The sequence below is a fragment of the Narcine bancroftii genome, chromosome 3 (genome assembly GCF_036971445.1).
Source record: "Narcine bancroftii isolate sNarBan1 chromosome 3, sNarBan1.hap1, whole genome shotgun sequence".
In the NCBI taxonomy this organism is placed as follows: domain Eukaryota; kingdom Metazoa; phylum Chordata; class Chondrichthyes; order Torpediniformes; family Narcinidae; genus Narcine; species Narcine bancroftii.
In genome coordinates this window covers 70,510,223-70,538,087 of record NC_091471.1, presented here as the reverse complement: position 1 = coordinate 70,538,087, position 27,865 = coordinate 70,510,223, and the positions used below count along the sequence as shown (strand labels likewise).

General features: G+C 40.3%; 1 protein-coding gene and 1 long non-coding RNA gene across 3 annotated transcripts in view; one reads left to right on the top strand and one right to left on the bottom strand.

Moving 5' to 3' along the window:
* Nucleotides 1-27,865, top strand: part of LOC138757242 (uncharacterized) — a 1,106,005-nt gene that overhangs the window by 921,826 nt on the left and 156,314 nt on the right. The gene's annotated exons all lie outside the window — the stretch shown is intronic.
* setbp1 (SET binding protein 1) overlaps nucleotides 3,609-27,865 on the bottom strand; it is a 331,846-nt gene continuing 307,589 nt past the window's right edge. For both annotated transcript variants that reach the window (XM_069924235.1, XM_069924234.1), the window contains exons 4-5: nucleotides 12,520-12,681; nucleotides 3,609-6,123 (exon numbers count right to left, since the gene is read on the bottom strand). In XM_069924235.1, the coding sequence (XP_069780336.1) occupies nucleotides 5,555-6,123; nucleotides 12,520-12,681 (731 nt within the window). In that variant the 3' untranslated portion in view covers nucleotides 3,609-5,554. The remainder of the gene's footprint in view (nucleotides 6,124-12,519; nucleotides 12,682-27,865) is intronic.

Below are 27,865 nucleotides of genomic sequence, written 5' to 3'. Positions count from 1 at the left end.
AAAATGGCCATTGTCACCCCCTTTGGCTTATTCGAGTTGCTACGCATGCCATTCAGGCTCAAGAACTCGACCCAGACCTTCCAGCACCTTATGGACACAGTGGAAAGGAATTTGAATTTTGTACTCATTTATCTGGACAACATCATTGTCCCCATCAGAGACCGGGCACAACACAAGTCTCACCTGTGCACCCTCTTCTCCCTACTGGCCAACTTCGGCCTAACGATCAATCCGGCCAAGTGCCAGTTTGGGAAAGAGTCCATGCAGTTCCTGGGCCATACCATCATGGCTGAAGGAGCCACACCTGCTGCTACGAAGGTCGCTGCAATCAGGGAGTTCCCATGCCTGGACAACCTCCAGGGGCTACAGGAGTTCGCGGATATGGTCAATTTCTATAACCGTTTCATTCCAGGCGCTGCGCGCATCATGCAGCCACTCTTCACCCTCATCGGGGCCAAAGACAAGACACTCACCTGGACTCCAGAGGCCAGCAGGGCTTTCGAAGCCACAAAAGATGCCATCGCGAAGGCTACCTGCTCGTCCACCCATGCACTGACTTACATATGGCGCTCTCCGTCAATGCCTCTGCCACAGCCTTCGGCGCTGTCCTGGAGCAGCAGGTGAATGGACAGTGGAAACCACTGGCATTCTTTAGCTGACTTCTTCACCCACCAGAGTGCAAGTTTTGCGCTTTTGATCGTGATTTGCTGGACATGTACCTGGCGGTGCATAATTTCCGCTATTTCTTGGAGGGGAGGTCTTTCACCATTTTTACCAACCACAAACCCCTCACTCAGGCGCTCGCTATGGCAAGAGATCCCTGGTCGGCCCGCCAACAGTGTCACCTCTCCTTCGTGTTGGACTTCACCACCGACATTCGGCACAAGGCGGGGAAAGACAATGTAGTCGCCTATGCACTCTCACGACTGGCCATTTGGGCGCTGACATCTGGCCTCAACTTCAACCAGCTCGCCCGGGACAAGAAGTCCGATGAGGAGACGCAGGCCTTCAGGACTGCCATCACAGGCCTGCAGTTCCAGGACCTCCCGACTCCTCACCATGAGGGCACCGTCGTGTGTGATGTCTCCATGGGCACCCCGCGACCAGTGGTTCCCCGGCAGTGGTGCAGGCAAGTCTTCCACCATATCCATGAACTTTCCCACCCTTCCATCAGGTCCACAGTCCGTATGGTGGCAGAACGTTTCATCTGGCACGGGCTTCGGAAGCAGATTGTGGACTGGGCCGGAACCTGCATCCATTGCCAGCTTTCCAAAGTACACAGGCACACCAGAGCACCCGTACAAGATTTCAAACACAACCGGGAATGGTTCAGCCACATACATGTGGACATCGTTGGACCATTGGCTGTTTCCCGAGGTAACTGTTACCTTTTCACAGTGGTAGACTGCACCACTCGTTGGCCCGAGGAGATCCCAATGCCAGATGCCTCCACGGACTCCTGCTCCCAGGCGCTTTTGAACGGTTGGGTTGCCCAGTTCGGCATCCCGAACCAACTCACCAGTGATCGGGGGCACCCAGTTCACCTCTGCGCTCTGGGCACAGCTCGCCAACAAGCTGGGGATCGAGCTACATCACACCACGGCCTATCACCCACAGTCCAATGGGCTAGTCGAGCGATTGCATCGCCAACTTAAGTCGGCACTTTTGGCCCGCTTTACCGCCCACGACTGGGTGGACGAGCTGCCTTGGGTGCAAATAAGACCTAAAGGCATCATCAGCCGAGCTGGTCTACGGTGCACTGCTAGCCCTACCCGGTGTGTTCGTCAACACACCTCACAATCCCCAGCAGTCACCGCACGGTCTACTTTCCCCCCTCCGGGCCCAGTTGGACTCCTTCACACTCCCACCGCCGCCAAGACATGGCACATGGGCCTCTTATGTCCCCAGAGAGCTGTACTCCGCAGAGTACATTTTTGTTAGGCGAGGCCTGTCCTCAGCACCTCTACAAAGACCATACAAAGGGCCATACAGTCGTCCAGCATTCAGGATCCACTTTCACACTGGTCGTCAGTGGTAAGAGGGAACTGTTTACGATGGACAGGTTAAAGCCAGCCCACCACAACCCCACCGAACCAGTAGTTGTGACCCAACCCAAGAAGCGAGGCTGTCCGGCAAAAAAGGACAGTGGTGCTGGTTCTGGTGGGGTGCTGTGTAGCAGTACGCCATTAGGCAAGCGAACTGGCCCCAGACGTCACGCATGCGGCGGGGCAGCCAGCTAAAATGGCACCGTCCCCACGCTTGGGGACCCACGTGACACCCCGGTGACGTCGGGGTTCTCAGCCAGGTCTGAGCTGGGAGTATAAGAACAGCCAGGCAGCCTGCAATAAATCAGAGTTTGCTCACTGAACTCAACCCGTCTGGTGGTGCGATCCTTCAGTTAGCCGGGTAACTGCCGCTAGACTATGTTGTTTTAAATTAAAATGATATTTGAAATTATTCAATGTCTGGTTTTAAGCTCAGCATATTTGTTGGGTGCACATAGATTTGGCACTGGTGTGATACAGAAAACCTTTCATTTACTGAAAATGGACTGACAATTTTAAATTTTATTTAACAGTATTGTAGACAAGATGACCATTTAGTTGGTCCTTCATGTGTAAAAAGAGCTGAGAATTTTTCCAAGAGATGTAGCAACTCTTCCATAATGTGCAAGTGTTGATTAAGCCATATAAACAAAGATGACATTTTCCGTGTTGGTTGTTAGTTTTGATCAAGTTTCTTTATTTTCACACAATGAATAACATATGAACAGATTACTTTTCAGTAAGTGCTCTATTGCTAACCTGATTTTGGCAGCAAAACAATGAGCTTCTTTCAGAAAAAAAGTTTTAAAAACCAACAACTATATGTAGAAGCATGACCATCAGCATGCCAAATACATAAGCGCCAATCAACAGCAGTTCATATCTATTCAATGTACAAAAATGCTTCATGAATAAAAACTGTTACAAAAAACATTTCAAACAACAATGTACAAGTTTGCTCTATGTTTAATTAGTATACAAATATAATATTTGTCTAAAATATGTGTACATACAGTCCAAGTATAATAACATGCAAATACACTCTAAAAAAGGTTTAAAAACACTATGAATACAGACTAAAATAAGCCAGCACTATGTAAAAGGATCTTGTGCCCCATGTTTAAAGGTACATTTTTTAAACTTCATTTGTAGTCTTATCAACTTGCGGCAAAAATTGCTCTTCTTCCTAAATAAAAACCAGAGTGAAAACAAAACACTGGGATTTGACTAGGACACCCGTGTAGAACATTTGGCAGTTCTTTCAATGTCTCTGTGTTTTAGTGTTGCAACCTTGGCAGGCTTTTCACTAGACTTGATACATTATTTCACATCAACACTCTAGTGTGCTAAATCAGACCCAAAATTTACTGTACCTCCATGCTGATTAAATTTGTTAATGTTGTGGTCCATTTTAAACAATTATGTCATTGTCATTTTAATGGTTTTGCTTCTGTGACACTAAGTACCAAATTTTAAAGACCAGGGTTACTTTTAAAACTTGTAGATTGTAGAATATATGAATTTTATCCCCCCCACCCCTTCCACCCAACTTTAATTCACCCCATTTCCAACCCCCAGATGTATTAAAACAATTGTTTGGCATCAAAATGAATTCTTAAACTCGATTGAAAAACAGTTAAAATGACAATTACACAGACAAGATGATTTTGACGGCTTGAACCCATGCAGGTCAAAGATGTGTAATTACATTATATACAACAGGTTACTGTTTTTGACTGAATTAAGGCTGCCATGATATAAACATTTTGCCCAAATATAACTGCAGTCACAATTACTTATTTTTAAAAATAACTGAAAATGTTTTGGATTATCATCATAAGATATTTCTTTTTGCATAAGAGGGGAAATTAAATACAGAAATTCAAAAGGTTAAGGTAACAAGTTTTCATTGAATTTTCATTACAAGAAAAGACAATTACCAGGATACAAGGGAACAACTATTTTGGGAACAAAGTAAAACATCCAAGTCTTTGATATAAAGTATCTGATTACTTGCACCTAATAATTTGGAAAATAGTGAGATAATATTGGCATTGTTAACTGGGACACAGTTAAAAGACACCTCTTCGCGGCAGAATATTTTATACACCACTGATTAACTCTGAAATGAAAACTGATGGATCGGGTTTACCTTTTGATAAGAATACGATCTGATCGTGCCAATTTATAGACTTCAGCAGGACGATGGAATGGTGACAGCTCTGTTTGTTATAAGTTCCGATGGAAAATATTCAGCATGTTCCTTGAGTATATTTTGGATGTTTATATTTTGTGTGTTCAGAAAGTGAATTAATTTTCGAGTACATACTGAGAGTAAACCTGGGCCACATCTCATGGTGTAAATTTGATAATTTTGGAGAACAGTCACATAAATATTGATGAATAAGCTTGCTGTGAAACTTAGATAATTGCAGAAAATATATATTTATTTTTTGTTAACATTTATTTACTTTGGAAAACTGTAAGGCCATACAAGAGGGCACACAATGTTATATTTTTAAATGATCTAGATTACAACATCGATTCCTACCTTTACAGAAAGTCACTTGTGAACTTAATTGCTCAAAGAATTTAGGGGCAAGTGCGAGAGTTCGGAGATCAATTATCTCTTGGGGGGGGGGAGGGAAAGAGCTATTAAAAGAATATGTTGACTGAATTTCCTTTATGATATTGCTTCTTACAGGAAATGCCCAATGATAAAGTGTAGGTGGTAATAGGAAATCCAGCAAATCCCTTAAGAAATTCTGGCTGAATCAATTCTGTGCAATGGACCTCTTTTTAGATCTATAACTTCTGATTAATGTCACTTTCTGACAGGGTTGTCCATCAAGGCAGGGAGGGAACATGTAATTTCAATACATAAAATACATCTGGGACATTTATTGATTGAAAATTCCTTTATGACTTTTCTTTTATTTCTGCTGAGTTTCCAAGAGCATATGTTGAACTGAAGCAGAAAGTGCTTTACATGGATAACACTTTTGCATTTAAGGCTCTGTGAGTACAGTATTGCCTGAATGTCGGCAAGAATATTTTAAAATTTCTTTCTTTCTCCTTTAATCAACTAGCATACATTGATTATAAATCCAGTATATAAGAAACACTGTTGCAAGCGTAATGTTATTTTTGCCTGCCTTTCCAAGAAACATCTCATTAATACATTCTTCTAAAAGGCTGCCAAAAGTAGCTTACCCTTTTATACTCCATTACAGGTTGCTCACCTTGCAAATAATGGGTCCATGGATAATGTGGTTAACAGAGAGAAGGAATGTTTGTACAAAATTGTGAAACTTAATTGACATATCAAATACCAGATGTTTCCAGGAGAGTGTTATAATTGTAAAGAATGCAGTGAACACTGGAATGAGGCCATCACTTTCATATGGTAGACTGTGTGAGGAAATGGTCATCAGTTTACAATTTTCCAACATCTGAATCTTAGTCATTCCCTTCTCATTCACCAAATAATATTAAAGTGCAGGAAGGTTTCAATGAATGGTGGCTGTTGATTGGTGGCTGGTGGCAGAGATGTTCATACTGTTGTACCTTTTAGAATTTGTTGTGATTGCCTCTTTTTCAGTTTCTTTGGACTTCCTATGTCTCTTCACATTTTGCCCAACTTCCTCTTTCTGCTTTCGCTTGGTGCCTTTCTCTGATTTAGGCTTCTGTTGCTGTACCATACATATTACAGCTTCAATTGTGTCCATGATTGTGTCCTGACTGGCTGTGGCCAACATTTCAGGGGCTAAATTATACCTCAGACCTCGTTTACTGGGAAGATCCACACACTTCTCCAGCACTGGCATCTGGTCTGTTAAGTCATCATCCAGTGGCAAAGGGTGCTTCCTTGGACGGCCTCTTCTCTTTTTTACTATGTTATTGCCAGTCTTTGACTGTCTTTGCAGCCTTTTGGCTTTCAGGATCTTGTTGACATGGTCCAAGTTCTTTTTCGTTGCAAGAATTTTGTCATAATTGCACATCTTCCTAACTTCACACTGAATAGCTTCAATTTCCCTCCTCTTCAGCTTTCTCCTTGGTGAAGAAGTACGGCTTTGAACTAAATGGAGAGAAGCAAAGGGAATCATTATAATCACCAATACACATGATCACTTCAATACCAGTACAAAAAAAGGGGGTGTTGCTCAAGTTGCTGCAATGGCCGCGCTGCTGCTGGTGCGGACCCGTGGGGAGCAGAGACACCGTGCTCCTCTGCAGGTTTCTACCACCCAGTCCAAGTGCCGACGGCTCCATACAGGCCTGTTAAAGGAGCCGATGGTGGTTTATTTTAAAATCCTGCAACCGCAGGGTCGGGGCCCAAGATGCTGGCACTTGTGTTGGGCAGCAGCTTCAAGGGGTTGCAGTCTCTGGGGTAGTAGAGAACTGGCGCAGGGTACCAGAGAGCGGGACGACCACCTCATTTGAGAAGGAGAAGCTGAGGAAATGACTCTATGGGACGGTGACTATGGTGGTGGACCAGTGAGGGTTCTGTGCCCAAAAAACTCACAGGTTGGTGACTTGAAGGGAGGTCCCCATGCACACTGCCACCTGCTAGTGACTGCAGTCAAAGGATTCACACCAGGCAGCTGGAAACTAGCTCAAGAGTGGCTTCATGATTGTGTCGGAGGTTTAGATCTGGAACTTGGGTTGTTGATGGTTTGGATGGAAGTATGTGTGACCGCAGATGCGCTGGAGGCGAATCCATGGACGCTCAGTGACTCTGGGGGCATTCTCTTTTGCTTCTATTTCTCTGTCTGTAAGGGTTGCTGGGCAATTTCTGCTGATGGTGAATATGTGTCTGCCTAATGACTAAACTCAATTTCATGTGATTTTACACCTGTTTTGTTACATTACAGTAAAGGACCCTAGAAAATTATGCACTGTTCAATGCCATACTGGGGTTAAAATGATTTAAAGATGCATTTGAAATTGCAGAAAACTTATTATTTTATGTACCTTGATGGATCATGGTAGACAATTTGCTCAGTAAATAGAATACAGCTTCTACTAACTTACTTTTTGATTCCTGAACTTCCATTGCCACAAATTATTTTAAATATTTCTTCAAGAACATAGTCATTAAAAAAGTCCTAATAAAAAAAAACAATTTACAGAAGGGCAGGGTTACAGTGGAATATATGGAGAAACTCAGCAGGACACCCAGCATCCAAAGGAAGTGAGAGCCAATCAACATTTTGGGCTTGAGCCCTTTTTTAAATTGTTTTTTATCAAGACTTTTTTAATGACTCTGCTCATAATGAGAGTTCACACAATTTGTAGTGATTGAAACTACAAAGGGCTCTGCCTGAAACAGTGACTGCCTTTTATATTCCATGGCTGCTGAGTTACCTGCTGAGATTTTCCAGCACTTTCGTGTATTGCACTCAACCCAAGCACCTGCAGATTTTCTTGTTTAACTCCATAGGGTTAAAGTAATGGGTTCAATCTCTCAATTGAAGATTTACAAGGATGTTGCTACAATTTGGAGGTGCTTGAGCTAGAGGGGGAGGTTGAGCAGGCTTTATTCCTTGGAACACAGGAGGATGAAGGGTGATCTCATTGTGGTATAGAAAATTATGAGAGGAATATACCTGGTAAACACACAGTCTTTTGCCCAGAGTAGGGGTATCAATAATCATAGGTTTAAGGTGAAGGTGGGGTGGGGTGAAAAGATTTATCGGAGGGATAACATATTTTAAACACAGAAGATGGAACGGGCTGCAGAGCAGGTGGATGAGTTAGGTATTATAGCAACGTGTAAGAAAAAAATTGGATGGATACATGAATAGGATAGGTTTTGAGGGATATGGGCCAAAAACAGACAGATGGGACTAGTGGATGTGGGACATTTTGGTTGGGATGGGAAAGTTGGGCTGAAGGGTCTATTTCCATGACTCTTATTTCAAGATTAAAATTTAATCTGCATTTGGAAGCTAGTAATTGTTGAAGCTGGTAGTGATGACATGGGAATTGATACCTGGAGAATGATACCTGTATTAAAACAATGCCTTAGTAAAATGATAACCAAGTAACAATTCTCAATGGCTGTTCACTAAAGTGTATTACATTGCCCAAATGTAAGTTGCAATTGTCCATAAAAAAGACAAAGACTGAAACTTGACAACATTATGATATTATTATGGATAAACCATGCTATTCCACCTCATTATTTATGCACCGAGAAAGACCCTACCGCGTCAACATTTAACTAAATAATTCCAGGATCTTGCATTATTTAACCTGGGAACCCATTTCACCCTGTGTGTAGATGATTGCAGAAACTTAAATTCTGTAGCCAGCGAGTAACCTCACTGAGTATAATATCTAAATTAGTAAATAATTTTGAATAGATAAACTGAAAATAGAGCATAGAGTAAAAACACAATGTTGGAGAAACTAAGTAGATCAAACAGTGTCCTTTTTTAGCAAAGGTAAAAATACATAACTAACACTTTGGGTTTGAGTCCTTCAAGTTATGGAAAAATGTCAGCAGGCATCTGAACAAAAGAGTAGTGGGTGGGAGAGGTGATCACAAAGGTAGGAGATGATAGGTGGAGAAGGGAGGGAGGGGACAGCAGTGATTAAGGGGAGGAGGGAGGGAGGGGGAAGAGGAGTAGGTTAACAGAAACTGGAAAAGTCGATTTTAATGCCATCTGACTGGAGAGTGCCTTGATGGAAAATTAAGTGTTGTTCCTCCAATTTGCAAGTGGTCTTGGTGGGATAGTACAAGACCATGGACAGGCATGTGCACGTGGGAGTGTGACACAGAAATGAAATGATTGGCTACTGGGAGATCTCTGTCACTGATGCGGATGGACTGAAGCTGCTCAGTGAAGCGATCTCCCAATTTGCGCCCAGTCTCTCCAATGTAGGGAAGGCCACAAAGGAAGCATTGGATGCAGTCATTCAGACCTGCAGATATATAAGTAAAGTGTTGCTTCCTTGAACAGCCTTTTTGGGATCCAAGACTGTAGTGAAGGGGAGGTGTGGACACAAGTGAGGCACCTCCAGTGGCCACAGGAGAAGGTGTCAGGGGGAGGGGGTGGGAATTAGTGGGGAGGGATGAGTGCACCAGAGAGTCATGGAGGGAGTGGTCCCTATGGAAGGTAGAGAGGGGAGGAGAGGGGAAAATGTGCCTGGTAGTGGGATCCTGTTGTAAGTGCTGGAAATTCCAGAGGATACTGTATTGGGTGTGGAGGCTGGTGGGTGGTAGGTGAAAATAAGGGGAATTCTATGTTTGTTGCGTCTGGGGGCAGAGGGACCATGGCAGATGAGCGGGAAATGGAGGAGATGTGGGGAGGGTTGAGTTGATGGTAATGGAGGGGAAGCCATGTTTATGGAAGAAGGCAGACATTTCAGAAGAACTAGACAGGAAGACCTCATCTTGGGAAGAGATGCGATGGAGATGGAGAAATTGAGAGAAGGGGATAGAATCCTTGCAGGGGTCAGGGCGTGAGGAAGGTAGTAAAGGTAGTTATGGGAGTTAGTGGGTTTGTAATATATATCGGTGGAAAGCTTGTCTTCCAGATAGAGACAGAGAGATCTAGAAAGGGGAGAGTGTTGTCAGAGATGGACCAGGTGAATTGAGATCGGGGTGAAGTTGGCTGCGAAGTAGATGAAATTGATATGCTCATCGTGGGTGCATGAGGTAGCCCCGATGTAATCATCAATTTACCAAAGGAAGAGTTGAGGGGTCTTGCCTGTGTTGGCTTGCAGCATGGATTGCTCCACAAAGCCCACAAACAGGCAGGCGTAGCTGGGACCCATGGCTACTCCTTTGATTTGGAGGCAGTGAAACAAGATAAAGGAGAAGTTGTTTAAAATGAGGACAAACTCTGCTGGGCAGAAGAAGGTGGTGGTAGAGGGTGACTTGTAGGGTCTATGATCCAGAAAGAAGCGAAGTGCTTTAATACCTTCTGTATGAGGGATGGAGGTATAAAGGGATTGGACATCCATTGTGAAGATGAGGTGGTCTGGTTTGGGGAATCTGAAGCCATTGAAGAGATGGAGGGCATGTGAGGTATCGTGGATGTAGATGGGGAGGGATTGGACCAGGGGAGGAAAGATAAGAGTCAAGGTAAGACAAAGCTAGTTTATGGGAAACAATGAGGTTGATGGCTGTGGGAGGGAGGTGACCAGAGGTGATGAAATGGTGTTGGAGAGTGGCATGATGTGCTGTTGTGGAGTCCTCTGGGGGGTAGATAGGAGTAAGTGTCTGAGAGTTGTCGTCTGGCCTCAACAAGGTAGAGGTCAGTGCGCTAGACCACAACAGCACCACCCTCATCTGTGGGTTTGATGGCGAGGTTGGGATTGTTGTGGAGAGAGTGGAGGGCACAGTGTTTGGAGGAAGTACAATTAGAATACGAGAGGGGAGTGGTGAAGTTGAGATGGTTGCATAGATTTGAATTAGCGCAATGTAAATTTAGAACAGGTAAACCACTATTTTAATCAATGCTGTTATAAATGTTTTAAATATTCTATGAGATAAAATTATAGAATCAAAATATTATCGCCATTCAAAATGCATTTGGATGCTTTAAAAGTAAGGTTTAAACTATTGGTTGGATGAACTAAATGCTATTTTTTGTTCCTGTTTCTTTAATAATCTTACAAAATACAGTGCTGAGAATTTAAATTGAAATGTTTTCATAATTTGTATGCAGGTATACAGAAACTTATAGAATGAATACATTACTGGAGGTCTAGTATATAACCATTGTAACCATCTCTGATGCAATGAAAAGATTTCCAATACTGCCCAGTGGAAAATTTGTGTATGTTGTAATAATCAGGTGTCACAGAATAATTTTTCATACTTCTTCGTTTTGAGTGGGTGATAAAAAATATGGGCCTTCAGGAGTCACCATACGTGTTGAAGGCACAGGTCAAGGAAATTTATTTGAACCATGTGCCTGTAAAAATCTCAAAGAACTGGTATTACAAACTTTCTTTATACTAATAATTAAATGATACTTTCAGAAAGTTAAAAGGATATCATGTTTATAATTTCAAAATGCAGGAATGCAGTCATTTTAGTTTAAAGCAGATCATGTTTCAGTCCTGCTTAATTGCTATCATTAAAGCCTTAGAATGCCTCAGAGATTCCCACCAACTTACTCCAAGTTTGACTGAACAGCTGGGTTCATTTGTAGATCATGTTCCTTTAACAAAAAAAGGTTTTTTTTTCAAACAAGGACTTTCAAAGAAGCCTTTATTAATGACAAGCAATTCTTGGAAACTTTACATTTTCTTATTTAGACAATTTCATAATGTTTTCTTTTTATTACTTCCACACAATGTTTGCAGTAAGCAATTCAAGCAAAGGCTTATTTTATAGTGTCTTTGCAAACTGGTCAGAATGAAACAGAATTAAACTCTAAAAACTGAACTTGAAGTCTAAAGTATCCTCTTCTTATCTTGACCAGGGATATATCATTTTTATAGTCCTAAGGAAGTGACATGTTTACTTAAAAATTGAAAATAAGACCTTCATTTTTCAATATACCAGCAAACAATAGAGACAGTCTGATCTTTGTTAAAAGTAAAAGATGATCTCTCATCTCAATTGCCCATGGTGAAAGATTCTTTCTTATCAACAATCAAAGTATGGCTAGAATATTCAATTAAAAATGTACAGATTATTTTAAATTCAGCAATGTTAGTTTAAGTGAGACCAGAGACTTTATTCCTTTTAGAATATTGAACATAGTGAGCTTGCAAGGGGTCCATCTGATCCTAAATTGCTCAATGATGTTGAATCAGGTTCCGATCAGAATCAGATCAGTTATTCAACATGTAACTTCACTCATTGAATGCCAAAGTGAAAACTATAGATATCTGCACTGAATGAAGTGATTAACAGCTGAATGTACACCACAGACCTTGACAGTGCAATGGTGAGTTTAAAATGGAAGCAGGTTATTGGAGAGTGAACTCACCATCTTTCCAGTCTCTATGGCTTTGTTGGTCAATAGAAAATAGGGTGACTGGAGAAAATCTCACACTAATGCTGCTCCAATGCATTTTATTGAAAGTAACACGTAAATACAATTCATGATATTTCAGTGGGTGGAAACAATATTTACTTCTGTGCTTGACTTGAGAGTTAATGAGCCAAGTTGTTACAAGTGATGACATCAGTTACACAATGTGCATCAGTAACTTAAACAGGCTGTGATAACTAGGTTCCCTGTCCATTATCACTGTCCAGTGACTTTCAAGATTCACACATGAGAAATTGCCACTCGTTTTAGTGTCCTCTGGAAAGAAATTAATCTGAACTAGGAAGGAAAAGCCAAATCACTAAAATAACATCGATTTGGTTCATCTGTAAACTTTAGAGCAACAATAAATTTGTTGGAGGAACTTCATTGAGTTGAGCTTCATCAGCGGATGTGAAAGAAATGTTGAACACCTCTGTACACCAATGCAATTGTTATTAATATTGCCAACTAACCTGATTCACATGATGGAGATGGTGAAGGTGGGGGAGATGATGACACAGTTGGTACTGGAATACTTTCAGTAGAAATTGCTTTCTTTCTGGTTACAATGGAAAGGCCACTATCATGTTTGTGCAACGTCATTTGGTCCAGCTTGGAGTGTGAGCTTAATAAACCTAACAGTAGGAAAAGAAACACATAATAAAATGCATTATTTGTGAACCCAGGTAAGTCATGCAAAATAATTCTTTGCACCGTGGTTTGAATTCATGAAGTTTTGTGGTGTGTAATCAGTTGGTCTATTGCCCGATATAGGATTGAATCATATTTTCTAAGAATGTTCACATTGACTTCTGGTCTATGGTGAGTTTAATTATTTCATATTTGATGATGAACATGGCACAGGTTGTACCTCTCTTATCTGGTGCTCTGTGGTATGGCAACTCCCATGTTCTGGCATGTTTGAATTTGCTGCCATTAGTACAAACTCCTTACACACAGTGTGGGACTCAAACCCCGATTCCGATCGCTGGCTGAATCTGCCATGATCAGGACCAGGGTTCCAGTCCCGCACTGTCTAAAAGGAGTTTGTACTAACATTTCAATCGCTGGTGCTGTCAGGGGGTTCCGCTAACCGTTCTACCCCAAAGTATTATTTCCTGTTTTAAGCTTTGTTCTACCTTTGATATGTTTACATAAGGGTGTTCCCTTATGAGTCAATTTCTGTGGTCCGCCAATGGCCAGGTCCCAACCTCACCGGAGGCGAGGAGGCGGAGGAGATCAAAAGCAGTTAGGTTTCCTTGGCTTGTCACTATCAGGAGCCCTGTGCTAGAGAACAGATATGGATGGCAAACAGGCAACAACAGAATGAATCTCTATCATAGCTCCTGCCATAATCAAATTGTTTGCTACGTGATCCCTCTCGTATCACATGGAGATGTACTAAACTTTGCTGTCTGCTTGTTAGACTGATTTTGCACCAATACTGGCATCAACCTTGCTGCTCACTGTGTCAACACATGGCCCTATTCTGTAAGTGGCCAACTTCAATTAAAACTCACCTGCATTACTTAAAGTCAGTCTGCAACTTTTGTGGCTGTAGCAGGGGCTGATGAGAGTACAATTGAAATTGACCCCGGAGATATTTTAAAAACTGCACCGCATCGAGAGAGTGGGGTGATGGATTTCCAAAGCTGCTGTAGTGGTTTTCATGCGGTATGATGCCTTGTTTCTACAGGGACCAGAAGGTCCTTTATTGTAGACTAGTTGCAAGGATCTTGATAATTATTGGCAACGTAGCCCTTAAACTACTCTAAAGTTTTGATCAAGCAAATGGCATGTTCACAGCAAGTTAATTCTCAATAAACTGAAAGCATTAAAAGTACAGGTAGAATGAGTTCCAGGGAGCCCTGTGACAGCCTTTTGCCTCTCCTCTTCATTAAGGCAGCTTTCTCATGGTCATGCTGGATTTCAAGGGGAAATCCCTACACCTAGGACTGTGTAGCTCGATATGATAGCAACACTATCTTCAAGTTTGTTGATGATATCACAGTAGCAGGCTTATAAAAGGAGGAAATGAATCAGCCTTCAGGAGGTAGATTGGAAACTTGGCTGAATGGTGTACTAACAACAACCTCACTCAGTGTCACTAAGACCCAAGGAGCTGATTATAGACTTTAGAAAAGGAAAACCAGAGGTTTACAATTCAATAATTATTGGGGGAATCAGAGGTAGAGAGGGAAAGCAACTTTAAATTTCTGGGAGTCACTATCTTAGAAGGACCTTGTGAAAAAAAATTACTTCAGCGCCTCTACTGCCTCAGGAGTTTGGGGTTGGTTTGGTACATAATCGAAAATTGTGACGAACAACTACATATGTGTTGTAGAAAGTGTGCTAACTGGCTGCATCACGGGCCTGGTATGCGGACACCAATACTTCGGAGCGAAAAGCCCCGCGACAGGTAGTGGACACAGCCCAGTGCATCGCAGGCAAAAATTGAGGACATCTACAGGGATATTGGTGTCAGAGAAAGCAGTAGCAAATATCAAGGATCCAAACCACCCAGGACAGGCTTTGTTTTCATGGCTGTTGCCAGGAAGGAAGTGTATAGGTGTCACAGGACTTGTACCTCTAGGTTCAGGAATAGTTGCTACCCCTTAAACATCAAACTCCTGCACAACAGATTCATTTAAGGACATATTTTGCTCATCATTTATTACTGAATATTTATACTTCTGAATTTACCCAGTCAGCTTGTTTATATTTCTTTCTTTGAGTAGTTTACAGTTACTAGTAATTTTAAATTCTGCTTGGCTAGCAGGAGAAAGAATCTCGGGTTGTATGTGATGCCATATACTGTATGTACTCTAACAATAAATTCGAACTACAAATATATAACTTGTTTATCTAAAATCGTGTAGTCAAATTAAGTTCTTCACCACTTAGCTTATCATTCACAGAGGACATGGTTTAAAGAACTATAATGATAACCCCAGGTCCTTAAAGTAAATACAGCTACTGGTAGAAATCAGTCAGCAACTTACCAGCAAGGAGCTGATGATCTCTTTGAGTGGCTGCAGGGTGATAGCTTGCTTCTGAATGTATATTCAGCTGCATAAAGTTCATGCTGGATGCTGGAGTTCTAATTTGGCAATGTTGGTGTTATGCCAACACCACACACTGATTGAGGCTATGATATGCCTATTTGGCGCATTTATGACAGGCATCAGCGCCACATGTGACCAGTGTCCTATGCATCAGAGTTCAAAGTGCACTCCAAATGTGTGTGGGTTATGCTGGACATCACGATGATCCCAGCGAAGGGGAAGCTAGGAAATTTCATTTTGTGGTCCATAAACCAACCCTCATGGTTAAAGTCATAAGCAAAAAGCTGTAACTTCTCAAAGTGTAAATGTGCAACCGTTTGCACATAATGAAATGGAATACTCAATTATCGTAAAAGCTTTACATGGCTCTAATATTGGAAATAAAATTGTCAAGAGGAGTAATGTAACTCTCATATTCCATTATATCGAACATATTTGTTAGTTATGCCTGTGCTGTACAATTCCACAATTCAGTGACTATTGAGGAGAATACATATATTTCAGTAATATGGATTACTGGATACAAACATTGAAATTTGTTTCAATAACTAATAAAATTCCTTACTTATGTGATAAACAGAATTCCTAGATTCCAGTGATGTACAAAGACACTTGTTTTGCAAACTAGAGAATGAATTGACCTGGCAGATAAAGTAACAATAATCTTACAAGTTAAAAAAAATATATATTTACAATATTGAGCACTGCTTTACTGGGCCAATCATATTGACTCTCCTAGTTCATACTGCAATTTACCAATAAACTTGCATCCTATTTCCTGAAGCATCTTTTAGTGTTTTTATAGGTTTTTATGGCAAACAGTTCCATAGTTTAATTATTAGAAAATAAAAGTCTTTTTTTCCCCTGTTTCTTTGGTACTTATTGGTACTTATGTCCTATTGGCTAAATCACATGCCCAACAGAAACATTTTCTTGGATTTAAATTGATTGTTAATTTTGAAATATTTGGTCATCAAAATGGAGAAACAATCGAGTGCAGTCTCTCAGGTCTCATTTGATATTATGTATTTTTTTAAAGTTGCAAATGAAGATCTGATATTATAATATAAAATGGCAACAATACAATGTACTTTAATTTTAATGTTTCCTATCAAAGCATGTCTGACCTTGTTTCCTCAAGACTTGAGAGGTGCCCTGTCTGTGAGCAATGAAATAGCATTCAAAATAGCAAATTAATCATTTGCTTATCCAAATATTCAGTGATAGATCTCAATTTCCACTTGTAATCTTGCAGCACCAAAGGGCCATTCCTTGAGTTTTGGCAACTTAATCTGGTTCTCATTGCTCACATTACTGTTATTTAGAACCCACTATTTCATTAATAATGCATTATATATTTTTGTTTGAAGATACACTGGAATGAAAACAGATGGATTTTTTTTTCTGAACAATATTTTGTTCAGACATGAGGAATAAAGAAAATGCAAATGCTCCTACAATTTAGTGAAAAGAAAAGTATGTTTTCAAGTCAAAGAACGACTGTTGGTAATTTGGTAAAATTGTACCACATTTGGTTGTAGTCAAAACACAGAGCCAAGTTTATACCGACCGATACACCTTTCAACATGCACCATCTGTGAGGCACTTGGAAGTCTTTCTGACACATGGTACAACAGCCAACCAATTATTTCCCAAAACCAGCCATCAAAAACCATTCATCTACAAAAAAATATACACCTGCACAGAATGTTTGGATTAGTTGCCTTTAAAGCCACTCCTTGGAAGAGCAGTCAAATCCTGTTGTTGTGTTATTCTACCCTCAACTCATGGTTAAACCATTCCCAGATTCAATCTGAGATCAAACCTCATACATTCTCAGCTACAACGAGCACCTAACATACTTGAAACGTCAGACACTTTCAGTGGTTAACAACATTAGAAAGAACTGATGGATTTTTTTTGATCAACCATTCAGTATTCACAGTAGAACATACTCTCTCTGCTTTTCTTTGAACAGCTCTGAGATTCTTAACATTCACCTACATTAACAAAATAGTTAGGCAAGATGTAATTTTAACAGTTCATCAAAATCACATCATCTTGGAGAATACTACATTCCTCCAATAATACACTGCAGTCTATGCACTAAAATCCACAATCATCAAGCTGAGCTAAACAGCTTTCACAATGGAATCAAACAAATGCAATAAATGTGAACTCATATTTTAAAATGATTGATTCTGAGTCAATTTAAGAACACCAATATTTTGTTCCATTCTTTATTCATTGTGCATTCATTAAAAAAAACTTTATTGCAAATAGTGATGGTCGTAATCCTTTCATCTTCAGGTTTTCCATTTACATTAACTCACCTTTTTCAAAATGAATCTACCTGCTCTATTTCCAAGGTTGCTCATCTCTAATATCATTCTTTACATCTGTACCTAACCATGCTATAGTCTTTAATCTACTTTGATTTGTCCAACATAAAAGAGTTGGCTTCTGAAGAAACAAAGATATATCATCTTCATATCAATTCCCATCTGCTCTACATTCTTTTAAAATACATTTGCTTGTTATTCTGATCATATTTCTTATCAGATGTCTTCAATACAATGTTATCAAGGGTAGGTTATTATTTTGTTGTATATCACAAATGTAAATAAAGTACTAGGTTAAAATTACATAGACATATACATACACTTTTAAAAGTATTGCTTATTTTTAAAAATTATGTAGTTTAACCATATTACACAGTGAACTTTCAATTGTTTCAATGTGAGGAGTTCCCTGTCATATTCAAACTTCTTCCAATCTAATCTTTTATTTTTCTCTGGTAATGCATTCAAGAAGACATTATTTGTGTTGATAATTGGCAGCCTGTACTGTAGTTGGAACACTGGATGTGATTAGAATGACCTCAATGCAAGATTGAAAGCTCCTTCATGAAACCAGCAAAATTAAAGTGGGCGGTATCATCATAAAACAAGTTCTTCTTGAAGGGCAAACTGGCTTCATTTTAAATTCTAGAGCTAGTTTGAAACAGCATGTCACTTTCATATTCCATACCTCTGGGTAAGAAAGTTTCGGGTTAATCTTCATTACAATATGAAAGGAGAGCTGCAAAGGTCTGGAGGGCGGCATAGCAGTTGGTGCGACGCTATTACAGTGCCAGTGAACCAGGTTCGAATCTGGTGGTGTCTGTCATGAGTCTGTTCGTTCTCCCCATGTCTGCATGGCTCCGGATTCTTCCAACCCTCCAAAATGTATGGGGATGTAGGTTAATTTGGGTATAACTGGGTAGTACATATTGAGATGGCCGGAATTGGCTTCTACTATGTTGTTAATAACAGTTTTAAAAAATATTGCTCTTGGTTCAATTTTTGAGTTCTTAGTTCAGGACTCAGTCAACATGTATGCAGCATAAACAGGCTGGTGATAGTATGCATTGCCTATATTTTCACAGGCAATGAAGTCAGGCTCCATCCATTTCATTGGACAATGAAGATTTTACTTCCTGCATACTTATGGGTGTATTTTATGGATTTTAGGCTCCTGATCATGAAAATCACCTTAAATCTTTCCTATCATGTACCCTTTTTTTTAGATATAACCTATTTTTGTGATTTCCTGTCATATTTTAAGTTTACTAGTATGTTGCCCACAAAGCAAGCCGTTTTGGTCAGTTGAAACTTGCATGGGAGTGCACTCCATGCAGGTGCTTTGCAAATGTTGCCTTGAGCATGGGCATGCTTCGTCAGGACGGATGCAGACGGGCTATAAAAGCAGCTCAAATGTACAGATTCTGTGCATTACATTGATATAGATGGAATGCCTGTTCATGCACATATTCTTCAGGCAATAGCATAGTGAGTATATTTAAGAATAGAATTTATTGTCTCCAGGAAGATTCAATGCAGCAGAAATTTCTTGTCAATGTTGCAATACAGCTGCAATACATTCTGTTACATGAAGAAAAACACAAAATGCTGGAGAGACTCAGCAGGTCAAACAGTGTCCTTTATGTAGCAAAGGAAAAGATACATAACTGATGTTTCAGGCTTGAGCCCTTTATCAAAGTATAAGAAAATGCCGGCCAGTGTCTGGACAAAAGGGTAGGATGGGGGAAGGGTTGTGGTAAGGCAGGAAATGATAGGTGGAGAAAGGAGGGAGGGAACAGCAGCAAAGGGGGGAGGGGGAGGTAAATGGTTAAACATTACAAATCTGAAGTGGCCTCACGAAGAAGACTTTAAATCTAGGTTCCATCACCTTATCAAAAAATTGCCTATGATAGTAAATATTCTTCTTTATAAAGTGTTCAGGTCTTTATGAAATAATGAAAAATTAAATTTTCTTACATTATTTATTAGCAATACTAAATTGTCCCAGTAAACCATACTAGTGATGAGATCCTGCTACAGATTTGTAAGGTTTAATGCTCTTCTCATTATGCTTATATTAAGTATGCATTTTGTAAGTGGTTATCATTTAGTTAATGCTGCAATACTTAAATACAGCTTTGATATTTGAATCTAGATCTAATTATTCAATGATATGAATCAAAAAGCCAAAACTGAAGTACTCTTTATGTACCTAGTCTTCTCAGGAACATTGGCCACACTCCAGTCTTTTCCTCTTTTAAATCACACCATTATTTTATTACAGATTCACGCAGTAAATTTACAAATGCATTAATACAATTTGACAGATTAATTAATGAGAATCGTTTAAAAAAAACCTGAAGGTGCTGGAAATCTGAAATGAAAACAGAAAATACTAGAACACTTAGCAGGTCAGTCAGTGTCTGTGGAAAGAGAATCAATTAATGCTTCAGGTTGACCATTTTCCAGAACTCAGAAAGAGAAGAAAAAACCTCTCGAAAAACTGCCAACTCAAGATGTTCACTGACCATTTCTACACATGGATGCTGCCTGACCTGCTCAGTTCCTCCCCACTTCTCATTGCTTACTCAAGAGAAAATGAATTAGTGAGTTTTAAGAGACAGAGATGATGGGGGAGGAAGGATAGGACAAGTCAAATATCTCTGACAGATTATGGTCAGTTGCCACTGGAATAAGGTTGCGCTGCTGACGTTGGCAGCGAGGGAAAGAGAGAAAAAAAGTGAATAAAATCCAGACGGAGAAATCAACAAAGGTATATAAAAGCTGTGAAGTGCGGGTCAGGCTGTGCAGATGGAGAGAGAGTGAAACTGATGTATAACTTACAGTAGAATGTATGGTTCAAATGCAGACGATACAAGTTACCTGAAATTATTTAATCAGAATTAAGTTTAGAAGGTTCCAATATGTTCACATAAATGATGAGGGTTGTTCTTTAAGCTTGTGTTGAACCTTGTTCTAATAATGTAGAAGGCCACAATCAGATCAGAGTAGGGGAAGGATGGAACATTATAGTGAAAGGCAAGAGGCAACAGGGAGCTTTGAGCTATCCATGCAGACAGAAGGCATGTGCTCTGTAAAGCAGTTCCCCAATCTGTGTTCAGTTCTGCAATCTACTCCAAATGCAATACACCACATAGAAGGTCTGTTTGGATCCCTGGATAATAGAAGGGGAAGAGGGAAAAGAATCAATGTTATATCTTCTTTTGTTGAATAGTAAAGTGCTGTAAGAAGGGGATACATTAGATGAGATGAAAGAGCTCCTTACACTTTTAAATGCTAAAAGGGGAGGGGAAAATGTGTCTGGAGGTGAATTCTTACTTCAGATGGTGGAAAATATAAAGGATTATTCATTTTAAAGTGGAAGCAGGTAGGGTAATAGTTTAGTCTTTTACTGTAACAATTTGGCATTCAATATGCAATAAACAGTTCATTATCCAGCATACTGATCTAAATTGTTGAGATAGGATGGTCTGAGCTCAATTAGTTCAGAGTGAACAGTTACTGCAGTATCACTATGAACAGTTATAGGGCTTAACCATATAACCGTTTACAGCACGGAAACGGGCCACGTCGCCCCTTCAAGTCCGTACCGGTTCACTTGAACAACTCCACTAGCTCCTCCGCAAACTCCAGAGCAAGTAGAGGCTTTCTTCATGATGCCATTGGTGTGTTGGTTCCAGGAAAGATCTTCCGAGACAGTGACTCCCAAGAACCTACATTTGCTCATCCTCTATTGATGACAATAAAACAATCAAGTCATTAAGGAAAAGTTCTGATAGGTTCATCTCCACCAACCTACCTTTTCCCCATATCCCTTAATTGTTGACAATATTTAATCTCTAAAGACTGAAGTAATGTAGTATCTTATTTTTATATTCTGGTGATCTTTTCCAAACGTTGCCAGATAACATCATCAGCAGATCTTCACCAAAAAGTTTCATTATTTTAAAGGCAATCCAATATGCTGGACAGGAATACTTTTTGTTACTTAAAAAAACATGTGGTGCTGCCAAAGCTGCTGTAACAGCAGTCCTGCTGCTGGTACCGTTCCAGGGAGAGTAGGGACTGGAGTCACAGTGCTGACCTGTGGGATCTTGCAGCCCAGTCCCACTACCAATGGCTCCGTATAGGCTTTAAACAAGCTTTATTTAAAATCCTCCAACTGCGGAGTCTGGGCCCAAGATTATGTGAACATGTTGGTGCCTGTGCTCGGCAGCGGCCAGAAGGGGTTGCAGACTCTGGGGAAGCAGTGGATTGATGCAGGACACCAATAATAGGGAGAATATGCCCTGTCAAGAAAGAAATGTAGAGCAATGAGGGGCTCTGCAATTGAAGGATACACAGACCGCAATCTGTTGGTGATTTGCAAGTGAGGAACCCACACAGGCCAAGAGCTGCAGACAACTTGAAGTTGAAGGACTCACACCAGGCTGGAAGCTGCTGGAGACTGGCTCATGAGAACCAGGTATTGGAACGGAGATTCGAGTGGGCACTCCAAGGAGGGCTCCCGAAGAGCCATGGGTGCTGTAGACTTCCTCATTGTGTTGGAGGTTTGGATCTGAGCTTGAGTGATGGATGGTTTGAACTGAACTGGTCTTGTATGGCTGCAGGAGCACTGGAGTGAATCCATGGACACTCAATGACTCTGAGGGGACTTTCATTTGCCGAGTAATGGTAATGGAGAATCTTTGCCAGTCTTATGGCAGGCTGAAGGCAATCATGTAATATTACGTCTATTTTATTACATGACAATAAACAATACCTGATCTTGCTTTGTCTTAATTCTCCTGAAGTAAAAATTAGCCTGTGTATAAAATGCCTAAATCTTATTTTAGCTGGGTAATGTTGTGGAAAGGTACTACTTGGAAGGATGCTCTTAAAATGTAAAACAGCTTTACTTAATGGTAATGTCATGTTTAATGGCAACATCAACATTCTTCAACATTTGGCTCCACAGACCAACACCTTGTTTGATTCTCCAGGCTGATTGGGAAGCTTCCAAGCTGAGAAAATTATAGATCATCCAATATTGCTGCACAAGGCTTGTGTTTTGTTTTGCTTTTTCTTTTCTTCAGTGACCTACCATTTAAGGTCATCACACAGCTGGAAAATGCTCCAGCCACACAATCATAGAACTCAACAAAAGTCAGCGCCAAGCTGTTTGCAGAGATACAAAATGGTGGGTCTCTAGAGGAAGGAGAAATTTAAAATAAAAAAAAACAGACATTTCTTTCTAGTTAGTTAATCCATCAGGAGACAAGGGGATTTATTTATAAGTTTTGATGTTATTCATTACTTTACATTAAATGTACTTCCCAAGCTCTTTGCTTTCATGTCCCAGACTTCTGATCCTGAGAACCAGTGATGCAATACTGTTGCTGCAATACTGATGGTCCACCACTAGTTGTCACTATGATTCTTTGCATATCTATACCGTTGACCAACCATGAGGCATGAACAGTGGTAACGCAACAAAGTCCAAGCAAATCTAATTCGATTTGTGGTTATATTTGCAATTTATAAGTTAACATTGTTTAAATCCCAAGGTTTTAAAATGAAACATTCCCAGGAAGGCTTGCATTTTTTCCTCCTGTGGGAGTGTGACCTATCTCCTGAACTGTTACAGTTTTTGTGGAATTTGTTGGGATGTTGAAATACTTGACATCCCTGCAAGCAATGCATTTTAACCCAGTGATAATGAAGGCATGGTGATATATTTCCAAGCCAGAATGGTGTGTGACTTGTAGAATAATCTAAAGTTGAATGGGTTCTCCAGTGTCTGATGCTTTTTCTTTTTAGGCTTGCAAAGAAATTATGGCTGGATCTGGCTTTTGTGCAATCATCAAATGTCTGTGAATATGGAGCATGGATTTGTGAGCTGTTGCCGTGGTGAGTGATTGCAGTGCATCCTCCAGATAATATAAGGTTCGTATATTCATGGAAGAGGAAGTGGATGTTTCAGGATGGGGTTATCATTGAGTGGGTTACCTTATCCTGAAGTGCAAGAAGAATCTTGAGTGAAACTTGGAACTACATGTATCTGAACAGTAGTAAGTTTAATCACACACCCAATATAGCCCTCATATGTGATTCAGCAGGCCAGGAAGTCGAGGGGAGAAAATTTGTTGAGACTATTTAACCTCTCACCAGCTCCTGCAGCAAAGCTGTTTATTTAGTCAGCATAAAGTCAAGCTGTGGGCAATGGTGACTGCTACAGGATCCTAACTGAGAATCTACTGATGGCCATGGGATGTTGGTCATACACATTCTCATTGCCTGAAACTTGTGTGGCATGATTTTTTTTGTTGCCATGATCAAATCATGCCAAAATGCTAACTAGGCCATTCTGTGCATATAATGTGTGGATGGCATCATTATCTATGGTTGTAACGAACCATGGTGAAATCATATGATAGAGGACAGATTATTAATGAATAGGTACAAATAATGAAGGACTGAAACAAATTAGGAATCAATATCCAAAGGTAATTAAAAAGTTATGAATAGGTAGAAAATTTTAATCAAGGAACCTATTGGAAGTCTTAACTCAGAGGACAACAGCTTAAACAGTTAGAATTCAAGCTATATATCTCTGCAAAGCCATAGTTAAATCACACCTGGAGTACTTTCTCTGAGAAAGCAATCACTTTAATCACGAAAGGAGATTACAAACACTAGGATTGTGTTCCCTGAAAATTAAAATATTAAGGGATGGCTTAGCTGCAATTCCAAAAAAATGAATGGAAACTGATAGGGTGGATGAAAAGAAGCTATTTCCTAATTAATGTATCCAAAAGAAGTCAGGCCTTGCAGGAGGTAATGAAGGAAACACTGCATAAATCTTGCTTATATATATATCATCTATCATAGCTTTTTCAATCCAAAGTTTGTGCATGACTGTAGGCAGCTTTCACATGGTCCGTTAGCTAGCACAAGAGCTAGGTTGTCATGAGCCTACTGAGTTCTATCACCTCCCTCAACTCACTTCATTTCATTTGCTCAGAGATCTTGCTGCACCACTGAGCATCAGAGCAAACCTGGTAACTCCTGACCCTTACGGGAACACAGACTTCTCTCGCCCCATTCCTCCCAATCTTCAGTTCCCCCATCTCCATCCTTCCCATCTACACTCTCACTCTCCCCTGATCCTTAATCTTCAGCCTCTCCACAGTACACATAAGTTCTAGTCTCACCAACCTCTCTTATCATTAACTTCTACCATCTCTCCTTTGGTATCCAGTTTCTACTTTGTCTTCCAGCTTTTACCAAGCTTCCAATTTTCAGACCCTCCCAATCTCTCCCAACCTCCAGTCTGTCAACCTCTACGCATCTCAGTCCATCCAAGTCCCAGTTTCTCATTGGCCCTCCCTCCCACCTCCACTGAAACTGCAGTCAATTCCAAGAACAGTGGTATCTGGAAGCATGCAGGAAGAAACTATTTACTCTGTGACTTGAAACGTCAGGCAACTGGTTAGCTTTTGGTAGATCTGGTAGAAAGTATGTTAAGACTTTCTGTCCCAAAGTTTAGTAGATGCCAGGTGAATTTCCAAATTTCAGTCTGAGATTGATAGTTTTTTTTTAATGAACAACATTGTGTTCAAGATCATACAGGAAAGGCAGATATAGAGATTTGATTACAGGTCAGCCATGAAGTTTATGAATGGCAGATCAGCCTCAGTGAAATAACCATATAACCGTTTACAGCACGGAAACAGGTCATGTCGGCCCTTCAAGTCCGTACCGGTTCACTTGAACAACTCCACTAGCTATCATTATATACATAGGCAAGTTGCCAACACCCATCCTCCAACAAGAACTAGGATTTGCATCAAAGTGATTTCTTCTGTGGGATTTTAAGTTGAGAAAAATCTGCTGTTTGCTGGCTCTTGCATTGTCCCAGACTTTCAGCAAAGTATTTCCATAAAAAAATAAATATTTTTCTATATATTACAGGAGCTTCTGTCTCTCTCCCCAAGCTTCACTCTCCTATAAGAATATTCTAATTGATTTGGAGCACAAATAAGTGGACCATCCCTAATCCTCTGTATCAATGAGGGAAGTAAGACAGAGATAATAGTGTTGAAGTGCATGGAAGGGGCCCTTTGGCCAAACTTGCCCATCCCAGATAGAACAGCTAATTACGCTAATTCAATTTATAAGAAAAAATGAACATCAGAAATAGGAGCAGCAGTAGGCCATCTGCCCCACTGAGCCTGCTCTGCTATTCAATATGCTCAGGGATGATCTGGCCATGGAACCCAGCTGCACTAACTGCGGTTTCCCCAGAATCTTTAATTCTCCAACTATGCAAAAATGTCTTAAATACATTTTAATGAGACAGCCACCACTGCTTCCTTGGGCAGAGAATTCTACATACAGTAAAATTCCTATTATCCAGCACCTACAGGGATTGCGAATATCGAGTATGTGAACTCTTACAAAGCCTAACTAATACACCTGCAATAAACAGTTTAAAAAAAAGACAGCAAAAAATGTAAAGTAATTTGAAAATAAAAATCAGTATTGTATCCTTAATTGTATAAAGTTCACTTTAATCAAGGAATTTCTGTAACTTACAAAATTTAAATTCGAACCCAGGTCGAGTTGCGCTAACCGCTGCATAACCGTGCCGCCATCATAATTATACCTCCCCTCCCCAAAGTTTACAGATCAAGCCTTACTAATATACTTAATACTAATAAAGACTCTTAACCAGACAGGGATAGGGAGACACTTTTAGCGAGTGGCATCGGCTGACTCTTCATCTTGGGCACCACTATTTTATTCAAACACAACTTTATTGAAACTTTATTCACAAAGCTCCCATTGGCGGGGCAAGACAGGGTGCTCAGCTGGCTCAATATTTGCTCCCATCTTTGGCGAACATTTACTTTTACAATTTTAAACTTTTAGTTAATTTTTCATTCAATTCTATTTATTTCCTCAAAAATTGTTTTTCCGGTTGCCAGTTGCTTGAATTCCGGATTCTGGGGATTTTATACTATTTACTACTCTCTTGGGAAAACAGTTTCTCTTAATCTGCATTCCCAATATACTTCCCCGAATCCTGAGGTGGTTCCCTAATCCTCATCCACTGGTGGAACCAACTTTCCTGTCTCTATCTTATCTATCCCTTTCATAATTTTATTTATTTCAATAAGATGCACTCTCATTTTTCTTTCCTTTTTTTCTCTCTCCCTTTTCCCCCAAGCTGCTGGTCCGCTCTTCCTCTCATTCCTCTGGAACCAGCAGGTATAGTCCAAGGCGACTCAATATCTTCTCATAGGATAATGCCCTCATCTCCAGGATCAACCTGGAGCACCTTCTCTGTGGTCTCATCTGTACAATTGTTGCAGGACCTCCTGGCTCTTAAATTCAATCCCTCGCGATGAAGGCTAACATTCATGATTACCTGTTACACCAACAAACCAATCTTTTGTGATTCATGAGCACACACTCCCAAGTCGTTCTGTGCTGCAATCTTTAACTAATTAAATAATACGATCTTCTACTATTCTTCCAAAGTAGATGACCTTGCCCTTACCAACACTGCACTCCATTTGCCCGACCCTGGCCACATTTAACCATTCGACATCTTTCTGCAAACTCTCGGTGCTTTCTGCATAATTTGCTCTTCTGCTCAATTTGATGTCATCGGCAAACTGATGCACTACCCTCAAGTTCCTCTTTCCAAATCCTTAATGCTCACCACTGATCACCATCCTGAGAAACACCCAATTAACCTAATTCTCTTCCTTCTATTGGGTAACATATCCTCTGTCTGTGCTTATTCATTACCTCTGACTCCATGCATCCTTATGTATAAGTCTTTTATGCAGCACCTTAATGAATGGCTTCTGGAAATCCAAGTATATAAAATCCACTTGTTCCCCTTTAACCACTGTGCTCATTATATCCTCAAATAACTCCAGTAAAACACTGTCAAACACAGCCTTCCTTTCCTGAATCATGATGGTATCTCTGATGGAATAGTTGCTATGCAGATGTCTTGCTATTTTTTCTTTAATGATAGCTTCAAGCATTTTCCCGACTATAGATGTTAAGCCAATTGTCCTATAGTTACCTGCCTTTCACCTACATTCTTTTTAAAACTGTGGTGTGACATTTGCTGTCTTCCTATCTTCTGGGACTTGCCCAGAATCCAGAGAATTTTGGTAAATTACCACAAATGCATCTGCTATGACTACTGCCATTTCTTTCAGAACCCTGGATGTGTTCCGTCAAGACCAGGGGATTAACTACTTTAATGATAGTGATTGTATTGAGACCCTCATCTCCCATCATAACCTTTTAATATCTCTCTTTGGAATGTTAGATGTATCTTGCACTGTGAAGACTGACATAAAAGGCCTTGGCTATTACTGCATTAC